Source organism: Zea mays, chromosome 3, assembly GCF_902167145.1.
Source record: "Zea mays cultivar B73 chromosome 3, Zm-B73-REFERENCE-NAM-5.0, whole genome shotgun sequence".
NCBI classification, from domain to species: Eukaryota; Viridiplantae; Streptophyta; class Magnoliopsida; order Poales; family Poaceae; genus Zea; species Zea mays.
Window position 1 is genome coordinate 230,103,175 of NC_050098.1, and position 24,665 is coordinate 230,127,839.

At 42.2% G+C, this 24,665-nt stretch overlaps 2 protein-coding genes and 1 pseudogene across 3 annotated transcripts; 1 reads left to right on the forward strand and 2 right to left on the reverse strand.

Annotated features, from left to right (window-relative positions):
- Window positions 1–472: 472 nt before the first annotated feature.
- Window positions 473–8,727, reverse strand: LOC103651594 (ABC transporter G family member 37). 2 transcript variants are annotated; one of them, XM_008677257.4, is made up of 20 exons: window positions 8,029–8,727; window positions 6,321–6,654; window positions 6,144–6,220; window positions 5,923–5,976; window positions 5,726–5,816; window positions 5,305–5,606; window positions 4,937–5,218; window positions 4,535–4,848; window positions 4,245–4,405; window positions 4,031–4,134; window positions 3,798–3,948; window positions 3,445–3,698; window positions 3,027–3,359; window positions 2,643–2,933; window positions 2,459–2,542; window positions 2,235–2,368; window positions 1,915–2,142; window positions 1,631–1,802; window positions 1,218–1,472; window positions 473–1,089 (listed from the first exon to the last, which is right to left on the reverse strand). In XM_008677257.4, the coding sequence occupies exons 1-20, from the start codon at window positions 8,485–8,487 to the stop codon at window positions 823–825; spliced, it is 4,347 nt and encodes a 1,448-aa protein (XP_008675479.1). In that variant the 5' UTR covers window positions 8,488–8,727; the 3' UTR covers window positions 473–822. The 2 variants fall into 2 exon arrangements, with proteins under 2 accessions (XP_008675479.1, XP_008675480.1); XM_008677258.3 differs by lacking the exon at window positions 8,029–8,727 and adding an exon at window positions 6,784–7,145.
- Window positions 8,728–16,664: 7,937 nt separating this feature from the next.
- Window positions 16,665–16,992, reverse strand: LOC103651595 (dnaJ protein homolog; annotated as a pseudogene).
- A 1,920-nt stretch (window positions 16,993–18,912) lies between these two features.
- On the forward strand, window positions 18,913–22,243 carry LOC100283291 (vacuolar ATP synthase 21 kDa proteolipid subunit). The gene is made up of 4 exons (NM_001156193.1): window positions 18,913–19,196; window positions 19,314–19,391; window positions 21,637–21,807; window positions 21,887–22,243. Exons 1-4 carry the CDS (start codon window positions 19,084–19,086, stop codon window positions 22,053–22,055), a joined length of 531 nt encoding a protein of 176 aa, NP_001149665.1. The 5' UTR covers window positions 18,913–19,083; the 3' UTR covers window positions 22,056–22,243.
- The last annotated feature ends 2,422 nt before the right edge of the window (window positions 22,244–24,665 follow it).

Below are 24,665 nucleotides of genomic sequence, written 5' to 3' on the forward strand. Positions count from 1 at the left end.
AGCTATTTGAACATAGACTTGTTCACCAAAAGCAAGTCTGCTCCGAATCAACAGATTCTTTATCAATGTTTCCGGGTCTGTTTTCGGAGTAAGAAACCAAGTCTGACTGACCAATCGTACAAATGGTCTTCAGCTCTTGGTGTAGCCCTTTCTTTCATCTTCTGATGCACCATACTTCAGAATTATATAATTGCCAATGAATTGCATGTGTCCAAGTTAATTGACATTTTTCGATTCTGTTAGGTTAACTGACAGAATTTCTATAATGCTTCTTAATTAAACTTGTGGTAGTCGCCTTCAAATTTTTGATATTTGAAATGTAGCAAATTTGAGTTTAGGCAACGGTCACTACTACAACAAGACGTCCAGATCAAGAAACCACTCCACAATTTGCGAAGTGTATACGGCCTCTATGGCCTGGTGCACTCCCGCGGTTCACTCCGATCAGATATTCTGAAGACATCTGCAGAGGTACTTGGTCAAAATTCTGCTCCCACTGATTCATTAGAATGCCAGTATACGGTTTACATTCTCTGAGAAGCGCTCCGTGCCTCTGACAGGTATAAAGCTACAGCTGGCCATGGCAGCAGGAGGCTCAACTCTTGTCAAGGCTTTTGTTCGCCTACAACTTCTAGTGTTTCTAATTCTATAAGCTTGAAATACAAAATAAACTCTATACACCGTTACATGGTACTATGGTAGCTTGCTCAGCCTAATCGATGGGCCGTAGATGCTACACGCACAGCAGGTATGCTTGTCCACCCACCCACCCACAGCCAACAAACGAATGCAAAAATTGCCAATGGCCTGGGCCTCCTGTCCTCATCTATTCTGGAAGTTGAACTTCATGATGGCAAAACTGAACAGGAACGCGAAGAGCACGGTCAGCCCGACGTGCACCCCTGCGACAACCCACAGGAAGTCGTGATGGAAGCCGAAGTAATCCGTGATGAACTGCGCCACCGTCTGGCCTGTCGGTGAGTCCTCCAGCGGATGCGCGATGTCGCCGAACTGGGAGGCAACCAATCCGTAGAGTGTCCATGCGACTGGGCAGATCCAGCTGTACCACCTCCACCAGACAGGCAGTTTCTGAAGAAGAAACAAAAAGAGAGAAGATTTGAGCTCATCGTCATGTGTAATAACAAACCGGTGAAGTGTTGAGGTCTATAAGCAATCGTTAAAGTGAAATTTACAAGACCAAGAGGAGAGTTGCTTACAGGTCGGGGGATCAGATATCCTGAGAAGAGGTTCCACACGTTGTAGAACGCCGATGAGGTAATGACGGCTATGGTTTCGTTGGGAGTCAAGCCAACCGCCATCATTCCGTAGAACGTGAAGTAAAGCAGTGTGAAGTACATGAAGAACAGGTACCAGAGGAACTTGGCAACAGTCCACTCAAACCCAATCATTGAATAGACTAGCACTCCATATAGCAAAGTCTGTACAAAGATATAAGGAATTTCAATTGCGACCTGCAAAAGAACAAAGCAAAACCGTTAGAATTTTTGGGCCAGAAAAAGAATTCAATCTGAACTTTTATTTTGTTGGGGGAGAAGAGGGGAGGGAGATTTCATATTTCACATCCATGAGCTTGGAGCTCTACAATGGCGAAGACAGTAACACAAATTACCTGTCCAAATGCATACGGGAAAGCTGAATACATGCCCGCTGCTCGTTCTCGGTAGAAGACTGTTCGCTCCACCACCACCACTGGTTGAACAGAGCCAGAGTTCTGCATTCCGATGTATACAACTGCGGCATACATTGATCCCATGGCATTGAACAGATCCTGCTGTTTATTACTGCACCGGAGAGACCAGGTAGGGCGTTAGAAATAGAAAATATATGCTGCACAGTGTAGCTATTATTGGCTTATTATAGATCTGCAAATAGGATAGAACTTAGATGACATACGTTTTTCGTCCAAGGTCCCAGAACATGGTCCCAAACATGAGCGCAATGACTACAGTGAACAGTAGCCTCACTGCTGTGTAGGTTGGGTTCCTCCAATACGACTTTTTCTGCTTCCAGAAGCAGGCTAGGCACTGAGTAAAGAACGATCTGGAGTACTGTGTAGGGAAATTGAGGTCACTAGAGCCAGGAGGTGGGGTGCTCAGCTCCTCTATGAGTGCCTTGTTCCTTCTGAAATAACGAAAAATGTAAATCAGTTAGATTAATCGTTCAAAGACACCTAACCTCGGCTTTGGTTCAGCACTGCATGCCAGGAGGCTTACTGGTATAATTCTGATTGCCTGTAGATTTCACTGAAATCAACCCCAAGGATCTCTTCCTGAGAACTAGAGCTCACTTCCAACATCCACGTGGCTGGGTTATACCCATCCTTTATCTGGCTAATACCTTCAATTCCCTGAACAAATAATATGATTTTTCATTTGGTTTAGCTGGCACTTGGGGTTAAAACATGCAGTGATAAGCATTCATTTACTCCTCTTCTCACCTCAAAGTACTCAATCAATTTTGATGAATTCTGGCCCACTGGACCAACATATATCTCTTCTCCACCTCTCTTCATTAAGAAAAGCTGTAATTCGGACATAAACAAACAGTCCAGTCAATATATGATCCTGTCTAACAATATCACCCGCTCTTACACACACACAAGAACAAGAAGAATCAGTCACCTCATCAAATGCTTCAAATATGTCAATGCTTGGCTGGTGAATGGTGCAAACAACAGTCCTTCCAGTATTGACAGTGTTCCTAACAGTCCTCATCACAATTGCAGCTGCACGAGCATCAAGACCGGAGGTAGGCTCATCCATGAAAATGATCGAAGGATTGGCAACAAGCTCAACAGCAATAGTTAGCCTCTTGCGTTGCTCAGTTGACAGGCCACTCACTCCAGGAAGCCCAACAAGTGCACCCCTCAGTGATGTGAGCTCTACAAGATCCATGACCTCCTCAATGAACATCTGTTATCATGAAGTTTAGCAGATAAGATATACAATCAATTAAGGAGGAAAAAAAATCCAAGACCTGGTTATTTGCTTGTATTTGTTACTAACCTTTCTTGTTTCTAAGTTGATGCCTGAAGGAAGGCGTAGCCATGCAGAAAATAGGAGTGACTCATACACTGTTACATGTGGAGAATGAATATCATTTTGCTCACAGTATCCTGATATGCGTGCAAACGTCTCTTGCTTCTTTGGATATCCTGAGATGGTAATATCTCCCTCGATATATCCCCCAGTTTTTCTGCCAGCTAAGACATCCATAAGGGTGGTCTTTCCAGCACCACTAACACCCATCAATGCAGTTAGAACTCCTGGCCTAAAAGAACCACTAACGCCCTTCAAAAGAAGCAAACGATCTTCTGTCACTCCTTGCGCTTTCATCGCCTGCTTGTAAAAATATATTATCAGGTAAGAAATCTTGGCTATATCATATATTTTTGTATTTCAAAATAATGGAAACGAAAATTACCTCTGGCATGTCCACCGAGTATCTTATGTCGTTAAAAGTAAGTGATAGTGGTGGAAATGGGAGTGCCATTCCCTTCCTGTTCTGACTAGAATCCTCACTGCTATGCACAGAGTTTTGGCCAACACTGTGGGACAGCTCCAATTCCTGCCTCCTAGATGTCTTTTCCTTGCGGACCTCTATGACTTCACCAGTTAAATTGGCATGCTTTTCTTTCAATTCCTCTTCAGACATTGATCCGTGGGAATCAGTGAATGCTGTCAGAAAAAGCAAGTGGCTACAGTTACAATCTTTTAACTCAAATACTAGTAATTTTGGCTGTTACACAAAAAGATATATCTCATAAATATACTTACGACTCAAAACTGCAAGAGCTACAGTGTAGAGCAGGTTGAAGAGGAGAGCATATCCAACCAAGACACCGAGCCCAATCCAATACCACTTAGCTTCAGTAAAGACACCACGACTTTGAAGAACCCCAATTCCCACGGTTGTTCCATTTTGAATCTGTACCAAGAAAAAACACATTAGTTTTTCTTTTCCATGTTAATTCTTCTGATGATCAATGATCAAGATACGGTTTACTTACTTTGCTCCAACTGTGCCCCAAAAATTCATTTGTTGAAATGGCATTCTGTGCATACGATAGAGGAGAGATCCAGTAACCCCAAATCCACCATTTCTTCACATCAGCTGGAAAAGAGAGAGATAAATCAAAATGAACATATAGATGAGAACATCATTCATTTTTTTGAAAGAACGAGAACATCATTAATGTTATCGCGCAAAGTTGAGTTACTTACGTCTTGCAAGTATAAAGCCACCCAGTGCTTGAAAAGCCAACAGTGCTAAGGGGCCAAAGGTATGAGACACAACCATGTCTCTTCCAATTCCAGCAATGAAGCGGAAAAGGGCAGATGACATCTGATTGAGTGCAAGGAGCAGCAGATATTGCTTCAAGAACCTGATGACAAAAACAACCATTCAAATTTCGTGTAACAAATTTATTTATCATTCATGTTCAATTTGATTATTTCTAATTAGAAAACAATGAACTGTTCTAAGATATAAGACGTGTTCGAATGCATCTTACCTGAACACATTGGGATCAAATCCAATGACATAGTATGTGGTGAAAACATAAACCCCGACTTCCAAAAATGTGATAGGGATCTGAACAATCCATGAAGGTATGGTGTAGGCCCATGCAGGGAAGAAGAAAAGATCCCTCTGCTTGAAGAAAACCGGCAGCTTCATGACAGTCATGGCAAGCTCAGCAAAACCATTGAACATGATTGTGTCGAGAGCAAAGAAGAGTGCCCCCATGTAGATGTTTCCATAAGATGCGTCTCGTTTCATATTGGTACGGAAAAATGTGGTCATCACGATAAACGACATAACAGTAAGCTGCAACAATAACGGAAGAGTCAGATTGATGACATCTAATCTCTACCTTAATAATCAGAATGAACATGTAAAAAAAAAATGATCTTACGTTAACAGCTTTGAAAATGTACATAAATGCGTTCCTCTTCATGAGTAGAAGCTCCCTATCAATAGTGGCTTTGAGCAACTCCATCCTGCTGGCACCGAACTTTGAAGTTGCTAGGGCAGCAGGGTGGCTCCGGGTCCTATCAAATGGCTCTGAAAGTTCATTTTGTGTGGACCGGCCCACGTGGAATATACTGAATGCATCTGCAAATTTCTTCACAGGCACAAAGCGGTATGGCCTGTCCTGCCGATACCAATACTGCCCCTGGTCTTTCCTTGATGTCACCTTTTGAATACGTCAAACATATCAGTGAACTTCGTCTTTAAAAATCAAAATTACTAGATGACAGGAATAATATAAGGTGCACATACTTCCTGCAAGAAGTCAGCAACACCCTTTCTGGCAGGGCATCTGAAGCCCATGAACTCAAAGAACTCGAGCACATGTTCACGGGGGCCCTGGTATACAACATGCCCATCAGATAGGAGTATAATGTCATCGAACAAGTTGTATGTTTCAGGCGCTGGCTGGAGCAAGGAAATGACTGCAGTTCCACCAAGGATGTGGATAGTCTGCCTAAGGGAATTCACAATCTGGTATGTGGTTGAGCTGTCCAGTCCAGTGGATATCTCATCCATGAACAGAGCTCTTGCCGGACCAACAAGCATTTCACCTAAGCAGCGAAAAGATAAGGATGTTAGAATGTGTCTTCTAGTGATTTTTTTACAGCAAAGTACATCTATTTAGGAAAAACAAGATGTCATGGGTTTGTATTTTGATCATTGCTTGTACCTGTTGTGACACGCTTTCGTTGACCACCAGAAATACCCCTCATCATCTCATTTCCTACCAGCGTATCAGCACAGACCTCCAAGCCTAATATCTGCAGGTATATATATAGGCAAGCAGCAGGCATGAGATCCCGATTTCGTGACAACAGAAGTCGTCTTTGTTATCTTACAGCTAGATCCCCAGCTAGCAGACTGTACCTTCAGTGTGTAGTCCGTAACAATACTGGATTCTTGCCCACCCATAGCTGAGGCCTACATAAGTTTATAGTTTAACAAATAGCTGTTACAAGTTGCAAATAAACAGGCAGGAGGTGATAGATATGACTGTCCACATTAAGCGCCGATCCTTCCTGTTTTATACTCGCATAGATAGATTTCTTGAAGCACAGAATGCTCTTTGTTATCTGTAACAGCCTCACCTTCATATAGACATCAATGTCATGATCTGGCTTGATGTTGGCTGCCTTCTCCCTTCTCGCCAACTCAGTGAGCATTTCTAGAACAAGGCAAACAAAAAAACACTTAGCACCTGTTATCCCAGCGATGGCAGCATGAGGCATCCAATGGTCTGAAATAAAACGAAACTACAGGCGTACCGTATCTGGTGCCAACACCTTGGCACCGCGCCGAGAAGGCCAAGGTCTCCCTCACAGTCATCTCCCCGATGTGGAGGTCGTGCTGGCTGATGTAGGCCGCTGTCCTCTCCGGGACGAACTCGTTCATCCCGTGCCCGTTGTAGGTAACCTTCCCCGAGACCCTGAGGTCCTTGTCGAGCTTCCCCGCCAGCGCCAGGAGCAAGGTGGTCTTCCCCGAGCCGGGAGGTCCGAGCAGCAGAGTCATCCTCCGGGGCTTGACGATCCCGCTTACGTCATGCAGGACGGTCATCGGCCGCTTCCTGCTGGGCAAGATGTGGAGCGCGTTCCCGATGGACTGGGAGGGAGGGAGAGACACAAAAGGAGACTTCCATTTTCAGTACGGACCGTTACATAGATTAGATGTTGCGGTGAAACAATCGCAGCGAGTAGGCAATAAGCAAAGTGCGAGAGGTCGATCACGCACGGAAGGTGCTCGACGGAACGGCGCAGAGCCGGTTTCCGGAGTCGCCGCGAGTGCCCGCCATGGTGGGTGTTACTCCTCGATGTACGGATGGAGACGCGACGGCAGGGACAGACGATCAGCGAGCGGAGCGGGGTAGGCGGGGCGCCGCAGCTAGGGGGAAGCGGGAGCGGCGGCGGCGGCTATTGGTGGTTGGTGTGGCGGGAGAGGTCGGGGGAATCAATCAACTGCGCCTTCTTTCTGCGTTTTTTTGGTTTTGTTTTTGGAGGCAGTTATAGTACGTTAGTTGGAGGAAAACAGGTCGGTGGGCCACTGGGCCTGGTTGGAGTTGTTTGTAACAGAATATTGGCCCTTCTGTTGTAAAATAAAGGAAGTAAAGAAATTTCAAGCTGCCTCTACCCGGAATAAAATTCTCTACAACGCTGACGCATGCCATCATCCATGCGGCACTATATTGATGAATGACACGCGTCCAAAATCAATAGCTAATGATGCTAGCTAATCGAGCCATTGATGACACGGCTAATCGAGCCGGTCGTTATTTGAGGCAAAGAGCCAGTACGTCTGGACGAGCGGCTTTGAGATGTAAAGACAGACACATGTCATTCATCGAAGTGGTGCCGCACGGGTGACTCTGTACATCACTGCTGCAGAGAATTTTATTCCCTCTACCCCCCCCAAAAAAAGGGGGAAAAGGTCGTTGGTTAACTTGATGCAGCTGATGATTGAGTGTTTGAATGGCTCAACCCGTGGTTGGTGGCGTTAACACAATAACACTACTCAAAGTGGTTAGCTCGCATGCTGACTAGCATTAACATACACACACTAGACACACTAGTATATCCGTTGCTCCGTCGTCGACCAGACTAGAGACCCAGCTACACAGCCGGAAAGGGTCGTCGTCACTCACTGGTCGCTCTCACCTACCGAAGCTACCGACCGAGTAAGAACGCTTCCGCCGCTTCGGCGTACGTCGTCGGTGTCGACCACAAAGCCAAGTAGACATAGAGAAACAGAGCCGTATGTATGCAGCCGGGCTGGCTAGCTAGCTGGCCCTGGCGTGCGCATGGATTCCCCGTACGTTGACGGCATAGTGTGTGTATATATATACTCGCCGGCGTACTTACTTGTATCTTTAATAAGAGAATAAACCATCATTTTATGTATATAATTAATTAAGAAGTGTTAGTTGTGGTGAATGGATCGATCATATTCATGCATGCATATGTGTATGTAGTTCAGTTGTACCTCGACGGTGTTGGTGACGGAGTTGACGAGCGTGGGGAGGCCCCGGTCGCCGACGTGCACCTGCGCCTCGACGTGGAGGCTCTCGTAGCGCACCTCGATGGTGGGGTAGTCGATGCCGACGCGGTCCATGCGCTCCCTGAGCTTGAGCAGGAAGCGCTCGTGGTCGTCGTCGGCGGCGCGCACGAGGCGCTCGACGAGGGCGCGGGACTCGCGGGCGCCCAGGCGCCCCACGTCCACCTCCACTTTCTCGCCGCCGCCGCCCTCGTGCAGCGCCAGGATGCCGCGCCGCACCCGGTCGTACGTGGGGAGGCGCTCCAGCGCCGCCCACCGCAGCGCCTCGTCGTCGTCCTCCTCGTCGTCCTGGAACCGCGACGACTGCCGCGAGAACACGTCGTCCCCGCGACGCCATAGCGAGCTGTCGCGCCGGAGGCTCGTCACCCGGTGGATCTCCCGGTCCATGTTCAGTTCTTGGTGGGTCTGGCCGGCGGGCCGGCCGGCCGGTAGTAGCTAACTAGCTGCGTACTTCTTCTTCTTCTTCCTATAGCTAGAACAAAGCAACCAAAACTAATCTAATCTCCTTTGCTTGTTGGATTGTCGGCCGGAGTTGCTCTGTATATATGTGCCTGCGGCCTGCCTTTGGTAGGTGGCGAGGCTTTCGGCTTTTGCCTAGCTCTCTCTGCGTGTACTGAGCTTCTTGTCGGAGGAGAAGAAGCTGCTATATATACACACATACACGGAGGCCGTGGCTGCGCTGCGCACATCTTAGCTAGCTTTTGTTTATCAGCCTTGACCCTTGACTCTATCTTGGATACAGTGTTGGACGACTTGGCACTGGCTGCTGATGCCGTTGATTATTCACGCGCGCGTCTATACACCTTCCTGCTGGCATCCCCGGCGAGTTTGTCTTGTCCGTCCCCCTGAACCAGGCCATGGAGGACGGAGGCGGGCGAGGCGGTCAGCACCACCCGCACGGCCGGGCCCCACCGCGACAGAGGAACTCTCCATCGTTCGGGGCTGCTTCCTCTGTCTCTCTCTATCTGTTAACTGCTGCTGGTGGGTACCTCTGAGCTCTGACAGACAGACATAGTGATGTGTGTGTGTTCGCTTGCGCCTGGGTCCTTCGTTCATCCCGTACTATTATATTGTTCAGCTTAGCCGCTCCAGTGTTCGTTTGTTGTTTGACAGCAAACAATTCATGTCCAGCTAGGATCGATCTATAGGCACGTGTGCTCAGGGCCGCGCCGGGCCGTCGGATCATTAGTCCATTGCTAATCCGACGTACGGCGTGTGACGTTACATCGCAGTCGAGCTGCCAGCCTATGTCTGCTGCCAGCATGAATACTCGTATAATGTTTTCACCATCCTCGAGAGGAAAGAGGAGCGTTGACTGGTAGCTGATTCCGATCGCTCGATCTGCAATGGTTTCAGTTAGGGGAGGGCATGTTCGGTTCGGGAAACGGTCGTCTGGAACAAGTTCTAAGATAAGTACATACAAAGATAAGTAATTCATTTTAGACTAAAAATTCATTTTAGGCAGAAATTATTAACTAATTAATGTAGTAATTCATTCATTGAACGTCGACAGAAAAAAGAGCTAAAAAGAACTATATATATTCTAGAACCGAGAGTGTAGAATAGAGGACTTCGTAATAAGTTCCACTTACACGTACACGTGCAAATCCACACATAAATTTGCTAGTATCTTATAAGAAGACGATAATATCTAAGCAATAAGTGAGCTTCGTCTACCTTAACTTGCCCGCTAGCTCGTTGCTTGCAATGGTTTGTTCAATTGTGTCGCTTTCGTTTTAATTAGAAGAAAAACGCCTAACGCGACCTGGACTGTTTAGTATTTTCTCACTGTGGTGAATTAGTGATGTTCTCAGCGAAGGGCCGCGCGCGGTCCAATCCGAGTATTATATTAGAAGTTACATACATAGGCTCTCTTGCTCAGTTTCTCGATCTCTAATACTCCGTAAATGCTAATAAGCATGTTGTTGGCGAAGCTCCAGTGTTTGCACCGAAGTTCAGCTAGTCCCACGCCACTTTTGTCCAGACATATAACAGTAGTGTAGCACACACTATGTGCACTTAATTACCATACCCTCTTTTAATTAAAATATACATCTTTCGTTTGGCGATGAACAACGCAGCCTGTTTTCCAAGTCTACGCTGTTAGTTTTGTTAGAGAATTACACGCTTAGAGAGTACATAAAATAGAGATAGATCGCACATGGAGAAATTAAAAGCATCATGTTCATATAACATATTAAATTTGCATTGAACACGAGAGGGGGATCTCATATTGTTGGTCACTTGTTCTTAAATACTGTGAATCAAGAACAAGACAACACAATTATTAAACATTAAGGACCTTCGTCATCCGAAGCATTGCCTCGTCTCGAATATAATGATCATCGGACGAAGGTTATGAAAAACTAGCCTTCATCATTTTATGGATAAATAAGAATACATAAAGATGAAGAATATAATTTATTGCTTCGTTCACATTTATATTTCATAATATACACATGAATATTAACAAAGTTTATATTACATTGATACATTCGACTTGCTTGAATGTGCTGACGCGCGAGAGTGATTACAATCCAGCGTGAACATTATGATGTTACTGTTCATCTATTTATATGCACGGGACGCAACCCGGGTAAAAGTTCATTTGTGTCTCTGACATTTACTTATGACCATAACATAAATTATTAATGACTAGCTAGTTTTTTTCCCTTCCGGTCAGCATCATGTTCGGCCTTCATCATCATTTTAAGTCGAAGCTATTATCCTTCGGCTATAGCTTCAGCGTTCATCCTTATCATCTTCGAATTATATCTCTTGCTCTTTCTTAAAGTAATTTCATTATTCTCATCCTCTTGGGGTCGTTCAATATTTTTAGTTGGAATTGACTTCTCAAAAGATGACTCAATTGCTTAGTTCGAAGTATTAGGTGCATTTTTTATAGGAAATATATTCAAAAAAATATAGCACCTCTAGATTCAGTTATGGTATAAATGAACACATTAGGTAACTCAAAACTGACGACTAGAAATCTATAGTCAGTGCTATGATAAGCGTAACCCAAAAATACACTATCAAATTTTCCGAGTTTAGATTTTTTTAATTATTGGGATAGTGGCTTTCACCAAATTACCATGTGCGCACATATGAAGGAGATTGTTTTCTCCCCTTCTACTCTTCTATGGAGTTATATCACTATTTTTTCGTGGGAACCATATTCAATACATGATCACCGTTAGAACAACCCCCCACCATGCCTTAGATAAGCAACAATATCAAACATAACATTAACTAGGGTAGCAATAGCATGGTTCTTAATTTTGGCAACCCTTTTGATTAGAGCGAATAGAGAGAAGTTCTCTCGTTATGGTTCCATATTTGTGCTGAATTGAGAATAAAAATCACTTGATGTATGCACTCCACCTTAATCTAACCTTATCCTTTTAATTTTTTGTCCAACTAATTCTCGACCTCAGCCTTTTAGATTTTAATGTAATCTAATACTTCATCTTTTATTTTTGGTAAAGCCGTATGATAATATCTAGTTGCATCATTAATAAAAGCCATCATGTACTTATTTTCCCCTTTGGTCAACATGTCATTCATTTCACAAAGATCAAAATGTATGCGTTCTAAAAATATCAAACCCCTTTCCTCCACACTAAAGTGAGGTTTTCCTAGCTACTTAGCTTGCACAGAAACTTGACACTTCAAATTAGGGATGAAAACGGTCGAAAACGGTATTTATTCGGTAATCAGTTTTTTAGTCGTTTTTCTTTGATTGAGAATAAATAGGATATAGAATCTACAATACAAATTTGTATTCTTGTTTTTAACATCCAGCTTGTAAAGATTCATAAAAGATAAACCTCAAATTCATCCTATATTTTCTCAAATAATAGATATAAACTTCGGTATGGATTCAGAAACAAATTCGGTAATTTTTTCAACTTTTTGTGTTATAGAGAGCAAATAATACATAAAACAATTTATGTAATATTTTATTTATATTTATACTAATGTGTTTGATAATATAAGAAAAGATCAACATCAAATTTTATACATATCTATTTTAAAATATTAAATTTGTCATAACAGTTCGGATTACCACTTTCATCCCTACTTTAAATCTTTGACCATGAGCAGTTTAGGTATTAAACACAAAGTAGATAGTAGAGAGATGCTTTGAAAATTAAGGACAGTTTAGGTATTAAATCTTCTCACACACCGTCGTCACGCCGATATCATGGATGGAGGGAGCCTAAGGTCGCTCAACACCAAACATTGAGCTGTATTTTTGTATTTAGGAGGAGTACGTCCCGTTAATTTGTAGACAAGTGAGTCCAAAATAACTTTCTCTACTTAACTAAACTTCACACCGTCGCACCATCACCATATGTAGGAGTGAGCCTTTTTTAAGTTTTATCGTAAATTTAATGTGCCTCGGTCCATAAACTCCAAATTTAGTTTCAGTTAATTGATTATTGCCTGGCCTGCTGACTTTTCGGTTCCGGTACCAGTCCTTTTGACGGTCCTTTCATGTTAATATATCCGTCCCTTTCTTTCTCGATCAACACACATGTTGTTTAGTTATATTTGGACCATTGTGTTTTCAGCAAACTAAAGAAAAACCAGGTTTCAGATTGTTCCAAAGGAGTAGGTGTTGACAGTCTCCGCCGGGTGATCTTCGAGTCTACTTTCCTATAGGTAAATATATAGGTAGCTAAAAGGAACAAACAATACATACACGAATCGAGTCAAATGTTTGATTTTCTTGGCTGGTGACCGGAAAAGTGCTTACTCCTTTGCCTTCGACTGAGCTTCTCCTTTAATTTTTCGCATTCAGCGTGTTTGATTGATTGATTCAAACCGGTTATTTGATCCATCCAGTTCATCAGTTATTTGATTTCAACTGCTGTATCGATCCAATAAGCCTCATGTTTGACTCTGATTTGTTATTATACTAGTAGCTCACAACAACATGGCCGGTGCGTTGCATTGCACTACAGCTAGGAAAATAAGTCCTTCCTTTCATCAAGTTAATTAGAGCGACTGGCGCGCCATCATCAACTTATACTATATGTGCTTGACAAAAAATGGCTTGACCGCTGATTCATGTCATTTTCATGACTATATTCTAGGTGATTTTAATAAAGCACCTTACATTCGCATCTTATTCTAGATGATTCATGTTTACAAAAAAAAAATGCAGTTTTGTGGTTAAATAAAAGAACAATAGCAGTAGTATGAGCTTGTAAATGTAGATGTTTTTTTAAAGGAAGTGCCTAACGACGTTGAAATTCTATGAGGTTGGTTTGACATTAAAGCTGGTCATTTGCATGTAAATTCTATGAGGTTGGTTTTACATTTGCATGTAAATCATTCTCCTGACGAGCTGAGGAGGTAGCAGAGGGTAGAAATGGTTACATGTAGATCATGCGGTAGCTAGGCATTGCCGTCATCGTCAGTGACTAGCGAGACGGTAGTATGTGTGTATATATATATATATGCTCAACTACTGCTAGTCGTTGGCTGTCTACGTCTTCTGGTTAAATTTGTTATTGACGAAGGTGACAACCCCCCTCGCAGCCAATACGCGAGTGCAACTTGCTCCTTGATTGATTGATTTCTACTGCGATGAGATCACCGATCCGGGCAGGTGAAGAGTGGACTTGAACGGAAACATAATCCACGTCGTTAATTACCAACCCAAGCTTCTTCGCCGTTTCGACGGAGAGCCTCACATGACTGCAGCAGCTGCAGGCCCACGTTATAGTTCACGTACATCCCCAGAACCAAGCTTCCCCAGATGAAATCATGCTCTCTTTTTTTATTCTTCTTCTTCTTCTTGGAAAAATTACAGAATAATGATTATTATTTCTAGCCCGACGGTGAATCATCGTAATCCGAATGTGCAAGCTGCCAAGTCATCGATCGGAGCTGCTGCTGCCCCGTCACGATTTGGACTTTTGACTCTGGTCCCGCGCGCGAACCGTGAGAGAAGAGGAACGGGGGGGCAGGAAAGGATTGACCGGCGAGTGGCCGAGTGGTAGGTGGTCAAAACTTTCTTGTGTCCAGACCACATGAGGGGCGAACAGGAACAGATCAACCCGGAACTGCGAGCAGTCTCTTGACCAATCATCTCATCCATCGGCGTCTCTCGCTCGCGCGCTGCAGCAGCAGTAGTAGGTGCAACAACCCGAATGAACATTGTCCGGTCAGCGAAGTAGTAAACTGAGCATGACCCCAGTACTAGTACTGTGTTACTCTCGCTGACCAATGATCATGGTTTGACTGCTGCTCCTATTGGCAACAAGTAGAGATACATAAGATGCGACGAAACGGACAGCGCTGGTCTAAAAGTCGTTAGAAAAATAAGCAATTCTAGTATTTTAAAAAAAATCTAGAGAAACGATATACTGACAATATATCGGTGACGGCAGATATATGCATGCATATACCATCTTAACGCGACGAATACGTATGTGATACTCCCATCGTCCCAAAATATATTTCGTTTTAGACTAATGATATATTCATTAAGTAACATGTAAATGTAGTTTCCATATATGTCTATATTTATTAGCATTTAGATGAATGTAGACGAAAAAATAGGCTAGAAAGAACTATATTTTGGAATGGAGGGAGAGAGTACTAAACATCATGGTCGGGTCAAAGACGCTCTAAAAAAATTAGATTATCGGTTTTCACCCGAGTAGATGAACTCACCATGGACATCACTCTCAATCCTCTTGGAGGCCTATTCCTATGCACATAAGAATCAGGACATAGATGGCAGAGAGCAGCATAGTAGCAGCATGGTGGCGTTCTTAGTTATGTCATTATGTGTTCTCGCTCGTTAACAAGAGAAACAATGCTCCTTTTTTTGTAGAAACAAAAGAAGACGAAGAGCTAGATGCATAAAGAGATATGATAGTGGTCGTCGTAGCATCGTCTATTACCAGTAACTTATGAGAGTGTTAAACTAATTGACGTTTATTAGTAACCGAAACCGCTAAAACATCATGACCCACTAACACATAATAGTCACCATGGAATTCTATTTTTCTCTGGTCCACTTTGGAACCTTAAATCTCCTCGGGGTCATGTTTTTCTCAGGGCTATTAACCCATGGGAATTCTATTTGAACAAGAAATTAAAAAATGGGAGTTTTTTCCTCCCTGGGCTTAGCTCCCATTCCTCCAAACTAGTCCTTAAACATTGTGGGTGCGGTATGGCTTCATGTGTCGGATATCAACATGAGTGAGTTTTGCTCATGTTAGTACACCCCACCCATTGTCATACTTAGTTGACAATAAAGAATATGCACTAGAAAGTTAGATAGATAAAGGTATAGGTGTACATTTGGGCCGGGCCTGATGGGCCGGCCCGAAGCACGAAAAAAAAGCACGGCCCAGGCACGGCACGACCCGAAATAATTTAGTGCCGGGCCGGCACGACCCGTTATGTCGGGCCGGGTTTGGGCCGAGGTCACGGCCCATGGGCGGGCACGACCCGTTTAAGGCAGGCACGAAAAGGCCCATATATTTATTAAAACCACACTTCATTCCACACTTTCATATACTTAATAAAGAACACAAAGCTAGAGATAATGCTAGTTAGATGTTTTTTGTAGCTTTGAATTAGAGTGTGTGATGTAATTTTGCTTTTGTTATGAACATTAGACAATAAACTGAACTTACGAACTTTGTATAGAGCTGGTTATACTCTTTTTCCTTCTAACAAAATGATTTATAAACGAGATAATCATTACATAGCCGTGGTAACTTTAATTAATACAAATATTAAGTTTGATTTTGTTCAAATTTATTTGTCTTATCTTTTATTTGTTTTATTATTTTTTTGAATTTAGGGCTCTAATGTGAATTTTGGGTCAAAACTGAATTTCGGGCCAAAAATTGAATTTCGGGCCCTAATGTGAATTTCGGGCTTTTATAATTCCGGGCCGCCCGAAATGAGCCCAACACGTTTAAGCAATTACGGGCCGAGCCGTGGGCCGAGGGCTAGGCCCATGGGCCGGCCCGGCACGGCCCGAAATTCAAACGGGCCGGATCGACCCGAAATTCAAACAATACGGGCCTTTTCGGGCTTGGGCCGGGCCGGGTCGGGCGGCCCGAATGTACACCTATAGATAAAGGCTAACGTTGATAGATACAGATCGGTTGATAATGTTGTGACGGTAGATATAGACCCTATTTAGTTTACTACCTAACTTGTCATAATTTGTCTAACTTTTTCTACATAAAAAAAGGTAAGTTCTTTAATTTAGTCAATTAACCTTAAATAAATTGTGGCACAGTTAGCCGAGAACCAAATATGTCCATAGCCCACGATTGGAACCCGCCTTAGAATACCACATGTGGTAATGAAACTGTTTTGAATCATAATTATAAACTAGGTCTATGCCCGTGCGTTGCTACGGGTGCATTAAAATGCATAACAATGTTAGTGCCAATGTGCCATTATATAGGAACTAATCCTTAGTAATATTGCACTCTTGTAACCGAAGTATCATCAGACCAATATAAGCGAGTAAACTCAATAGTCGCCCAAAGCGAAACAACAAATTTGCCACAAGCTGCCTACTGCTGGGCGCACTGCACCCTCTGCCCACCCGCCTGGCACATCATCATCCTCGTCGTAGGCCTCCTGGTGCTGCTGCTGCCGCCTCTGCATCTCCTCTTCGATGTTCACGTCGTAGGGCATCGTCTCCTCGCACTCGTCCAGCTCCATGTCAATGTACTGTGATACTGGCTTGGGCGGGAGAACAGCCTCCAGGGCCTTGCACTGCTCCGGGCTCAACGAGTCCGGGAACTCCACCGAGAAGTGGATGTACAGCTTGCCCTTCATGAAGGGCCTCTGATACATGGGCATGCCTTCATCGTTGATTGCCTTGAAAGAATCTGCACAAATTTAAAATAAACATAATCATACGTCAGAATCAAAGCCATGAGAATGGAATTGGACTGTTGACAACTGACATGGTACAATAATTATATTTGGTACTAACCACCAGACCACACGTATCTTAGTGTTTAAAAATAAACAATAATTATATTTGAATAAATATCTTAAGACCTATTTATATGATATATAAAAACCATAGCAAAGCACGGGCAACTGGCTGGTACAAGATTGATGGCTGAAGGTGTCCAAATCTGTTTTTAGCCTTGCAAGTTGTAACTAATATATACATAATCTAATAGTAACAAGCTGAAATAGCACTCCTGATTATTAAAAACTCAAACCGAGTATCAATAAGAAAATAAGCTTAATTTAGCCTATGTAGCATGGATGCCCCATAGTTTACCATCATTCAAGAATGAGGTCATGGAAATACTGCAGAACAGAAAAAATAAGAACACACCTTCATTGACAAGTCTAGAGACTTCCTGTACAGCTCATTTGCAGGTTCCTACAAACAGTCTGTACAGCTCATTTGCAGGTTCCTACAAACAGCAGGTCTGAACTTCAGTTTCCACTCAAACCAAATTGGACACGACATTGCAGAAAAAACATAAATTTTTAAGGAAAAAGGCAAAATCTTAGTTCTTTCATGGAATATTCTTCCAGATGCTTGCTGACAACCTGACTGCATGTGGCTCAAGCCCCATGGGCAGAGGTCTGCAGGTCAGCCATTGTCACCAGGAACATGGTACAGAGCCATGTTCCGTGTCCTAGGAATGCAGGAACAAAAGGAAAAACTTTCTCAAAGAGTGTAATGCATTCCTTGGTCCCTATATTCCACAAACAAAACGTACCGGGAATTTTGTGACAATTGGTCAGCCTAGATAAAAGGAACGATGTAAATGTGTTTGAAATTAGCTAACACAATAGCGGCCTGCACATACCACATCAACAGCCTTCTGGAAACATCCGGTTGCCTTTGTAAAGAACTCATTAGCTATTGCATTGTCTGGAGTGAAGAATCCATGAGAGGTCTGAGCATTTCCCAAGCACCAGAGTGCATCGGACTTGTTGGGATTAATTTGAAGTGCCTCCTCCAGTTTGGCTTCCACATCTGCACCAAAACTCATTCAATTAGTACCACTTTCACTGTTCATTAACATCTACAAAGTGGCATAAACCTAGACATACTCGCAGCATAATGTAATCCTATATGCGAACTCTGAATAATTATAAAATACTCCCACAATTTCAAAATATAATCCGTTTTGGCTTTTTAAGCCACAACTTTGAACACTCATTCTTATTCAGAAAATTAATGAAAAATGAAAAATAAAATAAGTCATATGTAAAATATATTTGATAATAAACAAAACCATAATAAATTTTATTGTTTTTTTTACAATTTTTAAATAAGTTGAGTGATCAAAACTATAATTTAAAAAGTCAAACTAATTATAAATTATGATAGAGGGAGTAATAGTTTAAGGACCTATATACGTGCAATTTTTATAGTTGGCGAAAATAACTTAGGGAGTGTTTGGTTTCTAGGGACTAATGTTTAGTCCCTTCATTTTATTCTTTTTTAGTGTATAAATTGCTAAATATAGAAACTAAAATAAAGTTTTAGTTTCTATATTTGACAATTTTGGAACTAAAATGGAATAAAATCTAGGGACTAAACATTAGTCCCTAGAAACCAAACACCCCCTTAATACTTTACTCAAAGTTCTTTTATCCCGCTACAGATGTGGCCACCTGGGCCATGACGGCCATCAATCTTCTGATGCGCACGTGATTCCGATCGCCCCATTGTCCCCCTTTACCCTCAACCGTCCATTCAGGATCGTATGGACCAGGCGGTGGCCACGTCCATCCACTGCCCCGCCCCACCACGTCTGGCGCTAGGCAAACCACGCACGCACCTGACGGGCTCGCATCGCACCCGCCACCCCCACCGCACGCACCCTCTCGTCCTCTCTGCGCCGACCCGGCTCTTCTCCCCCAACACAATCCTCCTTCCCCGATCCAGTCTCGCGGTCGCGGCCACGCTGAGGGACAGCGAGAAGAGACAGACACAGATCGCGCGCGGAGATGTCGTCGGACTCGTCGTCGTGGGCGCGCGCCCTGGTGCAGATCTCGCCCTACACCTTCTCCGCAATCGGTATCGCCGTCTCCATCGGCGTCTCCGTCCTCGGCGCGGCATGGTGAGTCAGAGTGTGCCTCCACACCTTGTGTCGCCAGATCTGCTGCCTCGCCAGGTCTTGCTTGCGTCTGCCCGCCTCTCACTCTCCTTGCTGTTTGCTTCCGCTTTCTATCTCCAGGGGTATCTTCATCACGGGGAGCAGCCTCATCGGGGCCGCCATCAAGGCGCCCAGGATCACTTCTAAGAACCTCATCAGGTACGGAATCTAGAGCCTTCGTACTTATTACGCGTTCAAGGTGCTGTTGCTAGATTTGGCTGTGCTAGGCTGCTTTAGTTCCGCCTGATTTTATTCACCATCTAGCGGAGGTGTCCGCTATATCTATCTATCTATATCTAAATTCCCGTCCATTGACTGAATTCACCGTCTAGCGGATTTGTCAAGTGATAATGTGATATATTGACTTACATATAGCTTTCGTATTAGGAAGTTTTGGATGCCATCTCGATGTAAGGCGAACTTACATATCTAGAATCTAGACTAGAAGTTTCTAGATGTCAACAACCTGCAAACAAACACATAGAAAACTCATTGCAAACTGCCTTTGGTTGCTACAACTTACAAACCGTCTGGCTTAACCTGACCTCTTGGGAATGCACTAATGTTTCAGTTTACCTTGCATTAGTTGTGGTTACTATCTTGTTACTGCTTAAAAAAACTATTTGTTCTTTGTTCTGTGCATATGAGCCTAAATCATTACAGCCTGGCCTTGTTCCCGACCTTTTAAGTTTTGATCCCCCAACTCTCATATTCCACATTGGGATAGGGCTTTTCTTAAGAGAACTAAATCTTTTACTCTTTTCAATAATGTCAAGTCATCCAATCGGTCTTAGTCGCCATGGAGCTGATCATCTGGACTAATCGTAGCTAGTCGTTGTGCACAACAGCACAACTGATCACTATGCACTGATAACCCTGACTAATCATGATTAGTTGGACAACTTGATAACTTTGATTCTGATTGGAAATGTAGGCCATTCTAGTATTCTACTCGGTTGACCTTTTTCTAGTTTGATCCTCAATAAATTAAAACCAATGTAGATTAACAAGACATGGTTGATGGTACTAGATTCACCATGGAAAATCCTTTCGTAATATATACAACTTTCACTATTTGAAATAGTTTTTATATAAAAAATGCAAGTCAGATTCACATTGGAGACTATGCCACTCTTTTTAATGACCTACATTTGGAATCAGAGGGAAGAGGTATTGTGTATGGTAGGAAACACTTCTATTTAGTTTTTTTTTTTTTTGGGGGGGGGTGTACAAGTGATGTCATTTTTTTTCTCTGGTAATGCTGGAGACCTGGATATTTCTTGATCCCTGATGCTCCTGTTACTTTTGGTGGTTCAAAACTTTGATTCGATAGTACTGTTGTTTGGCAAGTACTCCACATATAAACATTCCAAGCCACACACTACCCTACTTAAGTTCTTTTGTTTATCTTCTTGGTTCCAATCACTGTCCTTTGTCTATCTCAGCATCTATTGGTTACCTTTTGCACATATCCTTTTGTTGTCGTTGTGTTGGTGGATATTATCAATAGAGCTCTAGCTGTGCAACTAGCCAACTAGATTGTAATATATTCTTATTGCACTGATGATGATGATGTGCTAGGAAAGATAGGTAATCAAAAAACATTTTATCACTCTTTGGTGTGATCATCATTTGTGAAGTGTAATACTTCATTAAAAATTCATAAGAATATGTAGAACATAAAAATATGTAGGCCAACTACTGCTATAAGAGGAAGCTACTCATTCATTTGGTGGTTAGGAACACAAATGAGTTTTGATTGCCTCATTTTTAGATTATTCATTTGGTAATTTTATATCTTCACCGCTCCAGTTTTAAAGTATGCCATGTTTCCCATGTCATTATCCAATAGCAATGATAGAAGTAGAACCTCAATTTAGGGACTTTGGAACTGCAGTGTCGTTTACATCTGCCTTTGTTTCCACCGTTCTGAGAATTAGATAAATGGTTTCCTTTTTACCTTAGAATAATTCATTCTGGCATTTGGTCATTTCTATTCTGTGAAATGTGCCTGAATGGCTTAACCAAATAAGTTCACTTGTGTCATGCCTATGAATATACTCTATAAACAGTTTATAATAATAGAGCATGGAATCTTGGATTAATGGGATTTGAGAGCTGTTTGGTTGCAGCAATTCATCTTGCATTTGGTTGAATGGATACATGGTAATGTTATATCTGACTGCCAGATTCACACCTACGTGTTTGTATACCCTCAGTTTACCTCACTTAAACAAACACCATGCGATGTTCTCATCCTTGCATTAGCCTTGTCTTGGTGTCTTTCTAGGCGAGCAACGAATATGTTACTTATACAAAAGGAATGCAGCAAGCTCTAACTTCATATTAGAAATTTATATTTTCATGTTTTAATGATAATCTCTATGTACTTTTGCCTTTTCAGTGTCATCTTCTGTGAGGCTGTCGCAATTTATGGCGTAATTGTGGCAATCATCCTCCAGACAAAGCTTGAAAGTGTGCCAACATCTCAAATGTATGATCCGGAGTCTCTTCGAGCTGGCTATGCAATCTTTGCATCTGGCCTTATCGTTGGCTTTGCTAATCTTGTTTGCGGGTAGGCACCATGCTCTCCATCTTGTTCCCTCTGGCGAATTTATTCTGCAGTTTCAGATGATTAGATTTCTTCTTTACAGGGTATGCGTGGGGATAATTGGAAGCAGCTGCGCACTGTCTGATGCTCAGAACTCATCACTCTTCGTAAAGATTTTGGTGATTGAGATCTTCGGCAGCGCTCTGGGACTGTTCGGTGTCATTGTGGGCATCATTATGTCATCTCAAGCGACATGGCCAGCAAAAGCTTGATTTTCACCATTTGTAGCTCTGTAAATTATTCAGATGGAGTGTATCGAAATGTGCATGTGGTCTAACTGCATTTTCATGTTCCTTTTATGTGGCGTCTTTTTTGGCAGAACACGAAATGCGGCGCGCGTACCGCCACCGATTGTAGAGTTGCTATTCTTACTGCCGGAGTACTCCATGTGTGTTGGATATCTTGTTGGCATATTAAATAAATGCTTGGACAAAATAAAATGAATTTTTTTGCCATCCTTCGATTAGTGCCAAAAGTGTCGGCACAACATGTTTTTTAGAATGACATAAATGGGTACTTCTATCTATGTGGTAATGCTGCAGGGGTGTTTCAGCCCAGTAAGGCCTTGTTCGTTTTGTTCCACCTAATCAAAGTTTATATAAATTAAAGAAGCAATCCGGTTTGGAATCGTTCCGACCCACCAATCCGGTAGAAACGAACAAGGCCTAACTTGCTTCATCCAGAGAAGGATGCATTTTTTATTTTTGAGGAGTCAAACGATTTAAAGGTCAATCAAAGTTATGTAATAAAACAATAACAATTACGATATAAGATAAGTATAATTAGATTAATTATAAAATATGTTTTGTAATAAACTTAGTTGGACGCATATTTAAATCACCTAGATAGTTGGACACACATATTTTTAATAAACTTGAAGTCTAGTATATTTTTAATAAACTTGAAGTCAATACTAGAGTATCCAAAGTATCCAAACTAGGTCTAAACTTTTCTCTCGCTATGGTGTTTGGCAACGATTCTAGTGATTCCAATGTTTAGCCCTGCCAAATGCACCTATTATTGTAAATGCTAGCAAACATGTTTGAATATTGTGAAGTTTGTTGCAAGGTCTTTGTTGAATTTAATTGGTTTTGATCCGATCTTATGTTGCTTTTGTATCAGACAATGTCGATCCTGGAAACATACATTGAGTAAAAAGAGACGCTACGGGTTAATCAACTTCAAAATGTTAGGGATTACAATTGTTCGAGGTCAAATCCCAAACATGGACCCTACAAATTGGATGGACCTATTGGAGTAGTTCTGCGGGATTACTTGAGGACCCCGATAGGTCCAAGTAAGTACAACGTACATCTACTATGTTCTGTAGTTTTAAAACATCATTTGTCCTCACATTTTTGGTTCATTTGCAAGAAAACTTCAGGGGTGCCCTATGGTTGGATCTCCCACCACTTTGATATGTGTTTGCTAGGAGCTTCCAACATTAAGGGCTAGTTTATAAACCCTATTTTTACAAGGAATTTTCATTTTATGAAGAAAAATTAGTTAATTTTCTCTTCGAAAAATAGGAATCCTTTAAAAAATAGTGTTTTTTAACTAGCCATAAGGTCGAAAAACAAGTTAGAGTGTGGCCTTAGCACTTCATAGCCATTTTCCTGTTCTCGATGCTTCTAGCAATAATATCAGTTGGGTGGTGCTATAAATTCTTAATCAGTAGTGGCAAGACATATGTTAGTACAACTAGGATAGTACAGTCTTAGCATGAATGTACTGACAACTATGCATAGCCCACCGTCGAGACATGACGATGCCAACATAGGTGATTGGTCTTACCTAGTTCAGGTGTGGTGCTAGCACATTGCCGGTAAGTAATTCGCCATGTCACTTATTACATCACCTATTGTGGACCTGCAACTCTCGTGTTGGGCCATCGTACTTGGGTAGCTTTATAGGCAGGTACCCATTTAAGGGCACATTCGTTTAATCTCAATTCATGTAGATTAGAGGGAATTGATTAGGTTTAAATTCCTAGCAAGTAAAAAATCCTCATAATACATCCCAATTCCCTCCAACCCTAATAGAATGGGAATGACAAAACAAGGCCTAAATACTTTGTCACCATGAAAAACTCTTAGTGTTAAGGTCTGTTTAGATCCCATATACTAAACTTTAGCATGGTGATAAGTTTAGCACACTTTGGGGAGCTAAACTGCTATTTGGTGCTAAAGTTTAGCACTTCACTTTTAGTATTTTTAGCACTCTTGTTTAGATGTTTAAGTGCTAAAGTTTAGCTAAAAGTATAGTGCGAAACTTTAGCACCAAGGATCCAAACATGTCCTTAGTTGAGTCATTAGATCCCAATTAATTGACCACATTAATACCTAAAGCTTATTAGATCTATGGAACGAGATCATCAACGTGCTGGATCATGTCTACGCCGGACCCACATATCAATGACCCATCTTCAGCTACTTTTGTGGAAGTAACTACAGAGGATCCGTTTCCCAGATTTACATATTAGCTTACGAGGTTAACATGAACATGACGATGGGATATATGAGGGACGGCTGGACGCGTCAAGATACAAGAGGATATGGAAAAGCTCGTTAGCGTAGGAGAGGTTGGGTTAGGGGAGGAATATGTTGTACGAGCTCAAAATCAAAATGGAAAACATCGACTGGATGCAGAAAACGTCAACTTTAATTTGACAGCGTGTTTTAATTTTTTATATCAATTTTGTTATGTATTTAGATATAATAAAATTTTAAATATAGTAAAATCCATGTAATAAAAAAGTTAAAATCATTTAGATTGGTTTTAATCATACATATTGGTATTTACCGCCACGTCATATCATATCA

Excerpts from the sequence above, each read along its gene's own strand:
- LOC100283291 (NM_001156193.1), top strand. The coding sequence starts at position 19,084 with ATGTCGTCGGACTCGTCGTCGTGGGCGCGCGCCCTGGTGCAGATCTCG. Across the intron at positions 19,197-19,313 it reads TCCGTCCTCGGCGCGGCATG|GGGTATCTTCATCACGGGGA; the intron begins GTGAGTCAGAGT and ends TTCTATCTCCAG. Across the intron at positions 21,808-21,886 it reads TTTGCTAATCTTGTTTGCGG|GGTATGCGTGGGGATAATTG; the intron begins GTAGGCACCATG and ends TCTTCTTTACAG.
- LOC103651594 (XM_008677257.4), bottom strand. The coding sequence starts at position 8,487 with ATGGACCGGGAGATCCACCGGGTGACGAGCCTCCGGCGCGACAGCTCG. Across the intron at positions 2,369-2,458 it reads AATTGATTGAGTACTTTGAG|GGAATTGAAGGTATTAGCCA; the intron begins GTGAGAAGAGGA and ends TTATTTGTTCAG. Across the intron at positions 1,473-1,630 it reads TCCCGTATGCATTTGGACAG|GTCGCAATTGAAATTCCTTA; the intron begins GTAATTTGTGTT and ends GTTCTTTTGCAG.